The sequence below is a fragment of the Suricata suricatta genome, chromosome X (genome assembly GCF_006229205.1).
Source record: "Suricata suricatta isolate VVHF042 chromosome X, meerkat_22Aug2017_6uvM2_HiC, whole genome shotgun sequence".
NCBI lineage: Eukaryota > Metazoa > Chordata > Mammalia > Carnivora > Herpestidae > Suricata > Suricata suricatta.
The window spans coordinates 24169650-24179847 of record NC_043717.1 but is presented as its reverse complement, the minus strand read 5'-3'; the positions used below and the strand labels follow the sequence as shown (position 1 = coordinate 24179847).

The 10198-nt window shown below is 47.3% G+C and overlaps 1 protein-coding gene across 1 annotated transcript in view; it reads left to right on the top strand.

Moving 5' to 3' along the window:
- Positions 1-5451, top strand: part of NR0B1 (nuclear receptor subfamily 0 group B member 1) — a 5769-nt gene extending 318 nt beyond the window's left edge. Inside the window, 3 exon segments of the mRNA XM_029930483.1 lie at positions 1-37; positions 40-840; positions 4046-5451. The exon segment at positions 1-37 is cut by the window's left edge and continues 318 nt beyond it. Of these exon segments, the coding sequence (XP_029786343.1) occupies positions 1-37; positions 40-840; positions 4046-4290 (1083 nt within the window). The 3' untranslated portion in view covers positions 4291-5451.
- Positions 5452-10198: the final 4747 nt, after the last annotated feature.

Here is a 10198-nt window from a genome sequence, read left to right as displayed (position 1 = left end):
CCCCGGTGGCCAGGGAGGAGCCGCCCGAGAGGCAGGCCATGGCGCTCACGTACCGCTGCTGCTTGTGCGGCGAAGACCACCCGCGGCAGGGCAGCATCCTCTACAGCTTGCTCACGAGTGCAAAGCAAGCGCACGTGGCGCCCGAAGCGCCCGAAGCGCCCGAAGCGCGGCTTAGGCGCGCGTGGTGGGACCGCTCCTACGGCGCCCAGGGCCTGGGGGGCAGAGAGGCGCTGCCGGGCGGGCAGGCAGGGGGGCTCCTGTACCGCTGCAGCTTTTGCGGGGAAGACCACCCGCACCAGGGTGGCATCTTCCCCCAGTTGCCCATGAGCGCAAAGCTGGCGCACGCTGCTCACGAGGCGCAGCTCGCTGCCCCCTGGTGGGACCCCCTGTGTGGCGCACAGCGGCGGGTGGCTCTCAAGAATCCACAGGTGGTCTGCGAGGCAGCGTCGGCCGGCCTGTTGAAGACGATGCGCTTTGTCAAGTACTTACCCTGCTTCCAGGTGCTCCCTCTGGACCAGCAGCTGGTGCTGGTGCGCAACTGCTGGGCGTCGCTGCTCCTGCTCGAGCTGGCGCAGGACCGCTTAAACTTCGAGACGGTGGAGATCCCGGAGCCGAGCCTGCTGCAGAGGATCCTCACCGCCAGGCGGCGAGAGACGGCGGGCGACGAACCGCCGCCTCAGTCCCCGCTGCCGCCACACTTGGTAGCGCCGCCGCAGGCCGGGCGCTTGCCGTCGGCCGCCGAAATGCAAGTCATCAAATGCTTCCTTGCCAAGTGCTGGAGCCTGGACATCAGTACCAAGGAGTACGCATACCTCAAAGGGACCGTGCTCTTTAACCCAGGTAAGCGCGCCGCCTCGGGCGCTGGCTTTTGTTCGGGAAAGCGCTGGGCGGTGCGTAACCCGGGCGCAGGCACTGCGGAGTTTTCGGTGGTCAGGGGAGTGCCGAGGCCCCGGCGAAGAATCGCGAGTAACTCAGCAGAGTTGGGGGAGCACCAGAAAGCACTCCTAGTGGGTGGGCTGCTGCCAGACACTCAGCAGAGAGCGGGGCGGTTGTTTGAGGTTTTTAACTGCTCTCTCTACCCCTTTCTGTTACTAAGGAAAAGTTTGTGCCTTCAAGAGCCAGGGCTGTCCTTCTCTTCTAGCCTTTTAAGTCCAGTAGTGTAGCTTTAAAAAAAAAAAAAAGTTCGTGTTCACCGCAAATTCTGCAACATGTCTTCCTGAAACCCAGTTCTGAAATTGACCAGAACCTTTCTGTTGGAGGAAATCTAGCGAGGCCGGCAAGAAAGGCAACATTAGTTATGGCGTCCTAGGCCATCTCGCTAGGACACTGTCATTCAGGACACTGGACTTAGTGTTTCAGGTTTTTGCCTCTGAATGATCATTTTTATGGTCCTAATCAGCTGAACTATCTCATCCAACAAGTGTGTTTATCAGGGTACAAAGGGGGCAGGGGAAAAAAGCACTAGGGACTGCTAACAGGAGCCCTGTCTCTTAGAGCTTGCAGAGACCCTAGGGACCTCCTAATCAGGTCCTTGTACCTTTCGCCCTTACTCCAGCCGTTTGCAGATTAGGTGGTCCACAATAACCGCCAGGGAGCTATGGAGGCCCCGGAGTCGTGGAGCGTGGGTCTCCTGGTCCCCACAGGACGTCTGCTGCAGCCCGCTTTCAGGTTGTTACGTGCTGCACGCTCTGCCCCACAGGGTTCAACCAAATCAGGAGAGACCATCTCCCTGGACCACGCAGCACTGTTTCTTGAGTATGTCGTGCTACTAGGAATTGTCTTTGACCAGAATCCCTCCAGAGAGGTCACAAGTGGGCAGAGTTTTCAGGTAACTTGAGTTGGGATAGTTTTTATAATGCTCCCTCAGCACCTTTTTCTGTAACAGGAGTCTCTGGTTATGTCCTTGCCTCCTGCCTAGTATTTTTTGAAAGGGTACAGAGCAGTATTCAACAGGATAATATTTCATTCAGAACTCTCAGTTCAGTAGGTAGAGATCTCTGCTCATTCCAGCCATCATATGTCACCTTTTGCTTCTGTCATTGTTTTCCAAACTTGTGTGTGCATAAGAAATGCTGAGGGGTGTGGGGAGACACTTTTTCAAAGTCTCACCAGGCTCCTGCCGAGAGGTTCTGACTGGGAAGCTGTGGTCCAGGGTCTGTGAATCTGCATTTGTAGTAAGTACCCAAGGTGGTTCTTAAGATCATTTGCCAAATAGGGTTTTCTCTCTCCTTCAATCAGTGTTAAACATCAGCCACGTGCCTTGTTCTGCTGCAATAAAGAAAGGCAGGGGCTCAGCTTCCAGAAGTTTATATTCCACCAGTTTCCCTCTTTCCCTCCACCCTGTTTTGCATACTTTGGTCACACATATACACACCATCTCTCTTATTCTCTCTCTGCTTTTCTGAATCCTCCCTCACTGAATTTAATCGGCTGAGTGTGTTTCAAACAAATGCACCTACTAAGCGTGTGGCCTTTCTTTGATGTTTATCCTTTTGTGTGCCCTGATCTTGATCTTTATGTTTAAACTTTTTTTTTTTTACTGTGAAGTCCATTTGTCCACATTTTCTCTTTCCTGAATTTACTCATGCCTTGGGGGTGGGGGGGCGGGCAGTGTTAAAAGCAGGGTGTGGTCTGAAAGCAGAGGAAAGTGACAGGGAATTCACAAGATGACCTTTTAAGGAGCCATGAGTCTGGACTTAGAGGACCTTCACATTGTTGGTGGTGGTTCAGACAAGCCTCCTCTTGCCCACATCAGTGGAATCCAAACAATAATGGGGGTCTTGAGTCTGGATAATGAGTGTAGATAGTAGGGGATGTACAGATGGGACTTTATTTCATTCTCAATGTATCAGATATATTGCTTATAATAGGAATGACTTACCTATTACTATTACTAATTTTTCAAAGAATGTTGGTTACCATAGTGTTTTTGAAATCTTTTACTGCTGGATTTTGTAGGAAAGGGAAAGAAAATGATTGTCGTCATCACTGAGAACCTTTAAACAACAATAAATTGGTAATTATTTAAATACAAGTTAAAGAACTTTACTAGAACTGTCATGCAGCATCGAAGCTCTTTTAAAGCAGCCTCCTCTTATCACCTTCTTGATAAAATTTCCAGGCACTTTATCTTCCTGCGTTGTATTTCATTCTGTTTTACTGGGGTTCTCACACTGCAATGCAAGGAGGTCAAGCTTTCCATGTTGGAAAAGTTACTTTTGAGGCATGTTGCGATCCATGATGTTTGCATGTTTACTTTTTGACCTTTTAAAGACCTCTTACTTTAGTAGACCTCTTTATTTTTTTTAATTTTTTTTAAATATAGTTTATTGTCAAGTTGGTTTCCATATAACACCCAGTATTAAAAAAAATGATTTTGGGGTATTCATTTGAATCAATTTTTTTAAACCTTCCCCAATATAGAAATCACAGTACAATGAGCTAAATGGCCAATGTTATCTCTAAAATCACTACAGGCCTGGAGACTAAAATCAGCCTGCGGGCAATTAGGCTGCAACTCTTGAGTCACTGTTTGTGGCTGTGCAGTTGACCACCATCTGCTGGCTAATCAGTGTATTGGTGGGAACTTCAAGGGAGGACGCTAACATACTCATCTGGCAAAGTCTGTAGTCCTCCAGTGGCCTGTTTCCCATAGGTAAAATGTGGAGTGCTCACTTCCGGAAAGAATTTTAATGTCTTCCTATGTGCACAGTGAATTGGAGCCTTGATTCATTAAATGACATTCTACTGTCATATTGAATAAATGTGTATCTATTGGCTCTGGGTTAGCAGGTTTTAAATGTGAGGATACAAACATAATAACTATTAAACAACTATGTGATAGTTCATTCTTGGAAGCATTGCTTCTGAAAACTTAGAACTGGTTTGGCATTTTAAACTTGTTCTAGAAGGCCCTTTGAAGTAGGAAGCTTGAACTCTTGTTTAATGTGGGAAGGGGCAGAAATGGGTATATTTAAAAAGCAAGCAAAGGATGCTGAGTAAGCTCTTTCCAATCAAGAGACTGTTCTCACTTTTTCTCCGCCAGGCCTGCCGGGCCTGCAGTGCGTGAGGTACATCCAGGGACTTCAGTGGGGAACCCAGCAGATACTCGGCGACCACATCAGGATGACGCACAGGGGGCACCACATCAGATTCGCCCAACTGCATAGCACCCTCTTCCTGCTGAGATACATCAACGCCAATGCCCTTGTGGAACTCTTCTTCAGACCCATCATCGGTTCCGTCAGCATGGATGATATGTTGCTGGAAATGCTCTGTGGGAAGTTATGAAGGCGTGCGGGTCACACAGGTGCAGTTGCCAATGAAAGAAAGATATGGAGCCAGAGGCAGAAGAGTGCAAAAAAGAAAATAACGTAAAATACACTTTCTTATTTTTCTATGCATATTTTTGTATTCAATTAAAGAAAAACTTGAGTCCTAGACTGTTAGAAAATCCTCTGATCCATACTGTTTCATCGTGAAGAAAAACATTTACCAGCAGGTAACACATCTCTATTTTTGAGGAAAGAGCAGGATAGTACTCTCAAAGTTCTTTTTCACACCTTTAGTGAGGGACTCTCTCCACTGAACCTGCTAAAATCAAGTATGTGATATTTTAAAGTTATAAGAAATGTTAAGGTGTTACCACTAACTTGATTGCAAAAAAAAAAAAAAAAACCCAGAACTTAAACAAGGCTTCAAAAAATACCAAAAACCTAGCCAACAAAAAACAAAAAAAAGTTACCTTTGTAGGTGGTACCTTAACGTTTAATGTTATGACATGCCATTGGCTGTATGGAAGACTGTCCTTGTACCAAATGGAGTTAAGTGACAGTGGCAATCTGACCATGGAGACACCTGAAAGTAAGTGAAGTCTGAGCTTTTCAGAATTCTAGTTTTAAGACTTTATGCAGTAAATAAAGTTCAACAAGAAACTTATGTTCTATAAGGGGGCATTATAGTTCTAGAAGGCTCAACATTGTTAGAATCCCCAAATGGTATCTCATCTTTAAGATACATTGTATATGTAACTGTCACCTTGAAGAAGCATGGCATAAAATTATTAAGGGACTTCATGGTTGACTCTTGCTGCCCCTATAAAGGTCTGTAGAACTAGTCCTTCCTTATCCCTGGATAAAACTTAAGGCACTAACTGTTTATCCACTCAAAGGTAATAAAATGCCCACTAGTGATGAGTACATCTAGCCTAGGGTACTAACCTATTGCAAAAAGCCTTAAACTTTTGTGCAGACCCCTTTTGCAGTGTGGTGAATGCCTGGACATCTCAGAATCGGGCTCTGAGAATAATGCAGCAAATAAAATACTTAGGATTGCAAACGAAATGAGTTTTGTCAAAATATAATAGTAAAAATGTTGTTTTAAAAATACTTTAAAATGTATAATGAATGTATATGCTTCTTTATCAACACATTAAATAACAAACTTGTGGCAGGTCTAGTATCTACCTTCATTTCGAAGCACTGACCAATATAATGGAAATTTCAAAATAATCCAAACATCTACAGTATGATAAGAATATACATTTGCATTGGTGACTGACTGTACTGGGGGACCCCAAGATCACCAGCCCATTCAGATGTGCCAGAAGCTCTCATGTGACACTGCAGACCATTGTGCTCAGGGCCAAGGCTGAGCACGGTGATGTGGGAAGGGTATGCAGCGGATCATAAGGGGAAGGGGCATGGGCAGACCATGGAGGAATCCATGTGTCCGTATGCAGGCTTCCTTTTGCTCTTCACTTCCCATGACGGGTCACACAGAGCACACTCTTCCCCATCAGTGAAAATTCAACTTTTTTGGCAGTATTTCTGCCCAGGGAAACTCTTTGAGACCCAGGGCTTAGGCCTTTTTAGTGGGGGGCACTCACACAGATGTCTTTTACCTAGCCCGTACCAAAATTCTAAACACACAGAAAGAAAGTAAATGCTCAGTATAAACCTCACTGTTGGCACAGTCTAGGCCCAGTGAGTCACTCTTAGGAGTGTCAGAAGGGCAGGCACACTGCCAGACGGAAGTTTCCACATGTCGGCCAAGGGTCAGCCTTGCCAGGAGGCTGAGGACAGCTTCACTCTTCATATGTTAACTCATCTGCATAACCCACTCCCTTGGCCCATGGCCAAGGTATCTTAAGAGAATTATCAGCGGGACTCCACACAACAGGTTGAGGCCAGCCTCCAGTAGTGATCACACAGAGGCCCTCTGGAGGTTCTAAACTTCACCAGTTAACACACAAACCATGAGCCACAAAGCTCTGTCTTAGAAACCCGGGCGGCTTTCTTCATAACTTCCTGTACAAACCCCTTTTAAAAAAAACCTGGGGGGACCTGGGTGGCTCAGTCGGTTGAGCGTCCGGCTTTGGCTCAGTCATGATCTCACGGTTCCTGGGTTCAAGCCCCGCGTCGGGCTCTGTGCTGACGGCTAGCTCAGAGCCTGGGGCCTGTCTTCAGACTCTGTGTCTCCCTCTCTCTCTGACCCTCCCCTGCTCAGGCTCTCTTAAATAAAAATTTTTTTTTAATTAAAAAAAAAACTTTGGCCTGAGGAGTCAGAATTCTAGCTGAGCAAGGCCTGGCAAGTAAGATGAAGCTGTCCCCAAGCCCTCCAGGGCTGAGGCAGTGTCATGATGGTCAGGGCATACATCCATCTGAGAAGTACAATCCCCAAGGGTACACGTGTCCCTGGAAACTAAGAGCTTACAAAGTTCTGGCGCCCCACACAGGATGTGCATTGGTCATGCAGTACATGCTACGGGCTTGGGGGGGTGGGGGGGAGGGCAAAGTCACTGCACTGCCCCCTTCCCCCCAGTGCTGCCTCTCACCCCAGGGTTTTCAGGTGCACCTTTCAGAGGAAGTGCCCGGTGTGATCAGCTCTGAAGAGTTCCTTCAACAACACTAGTCTATCGCCTGTTGAGTATAGAGGGCATGTGGGGGTGCTCTGCGGGGACCAACCGTGTAGGACCACGCAGCTCAGAGTCATGCTGTCAACATGCGACCTGGACTTGCCAGTCCTCTGGAATCTGAAGCACTCACGGCCGCGGGCACAGGCGGCAGGGTTTTCCTCCCAGAAGCCGGGAGCAGTTCTGGAAAACAAAGATCATTTTTGCTCTGCCTCCCCTGCTCTGCCTCCCCATGTACCAAGGTTTCGCGGTTGTTCAAACATCAACGTGCCCCACTCACTGTTCTTAACTTTACAAGTCCTCCTAATCATTTCTTTTTTTGCCCATATTGTCTGGAAGGGTTTTATGCAAGAGGGACACGAACATTTGCACAGGATAACATTTTTATACAACTTAACCAGAAAGACACATCATATTCAAGAAGTGGCCAGGGCAAAGACATGGTCAGGGTGAAATCTGATTTTTCAATATTTTTTAAATATGGGTTCACATAACCTCTTCTGTCCCCAGACCTCTTGTCCTGGTCATTTATCTGGTGAGCAGCCTAGAAAAGATGGAGCCCTCTTCTGGAGACAGCTGCACTGAATGATCCAACCACCTAAGGCGTGCGCGCAGCAAGAGAGGTGGGGGGGGTGGAGTCAGGCTGTCAAATCATTGTTGCAAATTGCAACTAATCTGGAAACCAGAACACAGTCGTCAGCAGTGACACATCCGGCCCCCAAGGGGTTCCAGAGTCTGATCAGTCAGAGGTGAGTGGAGGGTCACACACCCCCTGCCCGCAGCTGGCCCCTTTCAACAGGAAACACAGGTAAGGAACGGAGTCAGTCTCCTCAGCAGAAACACAGAGCCCTGATGGCGGCTTCATTATATTCAGTCTCATTGGAGAACAAGACCCTTCCTTAGGCATCCCCAAGTGACCCAGCTGGCATTGCCACCATCCATTACATTTTCATAACTATGACCTCATACAGGGGTGTCCTAAATTTCCAGCAGTCCCAGAGTCTGGCTTCTGATCACTGAGCCTGTATCTGCTTTCAGAGGAGCACAGCTCAGTGCTGGCACGAAACTGCCCAGGGCAGGCAGTATCAGGTTTCAACTCGGGAGTCAGGTCCAGAAACATCGGATCTGGAAAGTCAGTAAATCAAACGTGCCGGCACCTTTTTTCCCTCAGCAGCTGCAAGGCTGAGACACTGTAGGGCCAGGCACTTGTGTTCCAAGTCCAAGTGACAGGTAAGGCTTTCCCACGTACTTTTTACCTTGTTGGTCTTAGGATCCAAATTGCCTCATGCAAAACTATGCACACCAGGAGCCAGGAAATCATCAGCTCACACGGGTCAAAAATCAGATTTTACAAGAACTCATTAGCAAAATAAAAAATGATTTATAAAATTCCCAAGGTGTATCTTCAGCTGAACATTGGCTCCTTTTTTCCAGAGACTCCAATAGCCAACACCGTAGCAAAAATTCGTCAGTTACGAAGACTTGTTTCCAATATTAGGAATTTAAATTTCAATCCGCCCACCTGTGACAAAAAGCAAGGGAGCTGTGTCCCATTTACACTTGCAGCTTTCCATGGTTGAGAGGACCCCTCTAGCATTTATGAAATTGAAAGCATCACATTGTACATTATTTTTTTTATCATCTATCCAGATGCAATAGCCACAAATGCAAAGCTGTGATTTAAAATTCCTTTAAAAAATTACAAGTTCACACAAACCCCTGACATTAAATTCACCATTTACAGGGTTCACATCGTGGCTGCCAGGAGAATCCAGCAGGGCCATGGGCTCGGACGTCTGCAGTAGCAGCTACGTTGAAAAGAAAAATGGCTGGCGTGGTTTTTTTCTCTTTCTTTTTTCCTCTGCTTTATCTAAAGCCTGGCTCTGGCCTTTTTTTCCTCCCACTTGGAGGACAGAGCAGGCACAAACTAATTTTTATGTTTGGGCCCTTTCTCCCCCTGTGGAGGAAGGAGAGAGAGAAATCATCAGCTGGGCTGTGGCTGTTCTTCCCTTACTGTAGCCTGCATAGCCCAAAAGAGATCCAGTGAGGGAGTCAACTCTCCTATGAATGGATTCTTTTGACAGCACATAAGTTAACTTTGACCTCTGATCGCAAACAGGCTGCATATCATGGGAACGCCACAGCCACCTGCCTACAAGCATTTCGTCGTGACCTGCCCCCTCCCTTTCTTTCCACACAACCAGGCTGTGGCAGTATTTCAGTGAGTTCTATAAGTTAGTAAACTCCACCATTGTTTTGGAGGTCCCCACGACCACCCCACATTCAAATATTTTGCTCGATGGTCTCATGGCACTTGCATGATCACAGCTAAGATGATTTATAGTGATGCAGAGAAGATAGCCAGCCAGAAGAGAAAGGAAAGAGACACTGGTGGAATCTGAAGGAATCCTCCTGCAGCCTCCCTTCCTCCCCTGAGGGGTCAGCCAGGGGGCACTCTTCTCCCTTAACCCCCCCCCATCAAAAATTAGCAACATGTGTGCAATGTTTCTTCCCAGGGGACCCCATCAGAGACTCATTGTCTCTGGTTTATATTAGGAATTACTCACATAAGCACCATCTACCTCGCACGCAAGAACTCCAGACTCTCAGCAGGAAAGCAGGTGCTCAGCATAAGCTGCGCTGCCACGCCAACAGTCCAGGCCCAGTGAGCCACTGCGATCACTTAGCGAAGGGTGGCAATACTCCGGAAATCATAGTTCCTAGATTTAGCCATCGGCCAGCATTGGCAGCAGGCCCTCCTAAGGATGATGCTCCTGGGCTTGAAGTTCACAGAAACCCCAATTTCCATCCATCGGCTCCTTCAAGAGAAGGAAAGTCCATGGATTACTATTCAGAACCAGTGAAATTTGATGGCTCGTTTTTCCCCAGTCTGAGACTTTTCCATGTTTTCTGCCTGCAGGGGGATAGCAGGAGCTTCTAATATTCACCCCGCTTTGTAGCTCTACTGTACTTCCATATTTGCACAGGATCACAGGGTTGGAAGAAATCAAGGAGGAAGGGGAAAATCATACAGAAGAGTTATCACCTGGCTGATTCAAATCTTACAGTTTTCTCTGGCCACAGCAGATGTTTCACATTAACACTCCTTGTGGGTGTTCACAGAGATTATTTGGAGAACTTTCTGTTTCCCTCAACTCTGATCTCTTTGGATCTCTTTCCTGCAGGTACTTCTGTATTCCCCTCCAGCTCCTCCTGCTAAGTCTTTCCACCCCACCGGGCAGCTCTTTGGGGACAGGATGTAAGCTCAACCTGTGGCAGCATGCC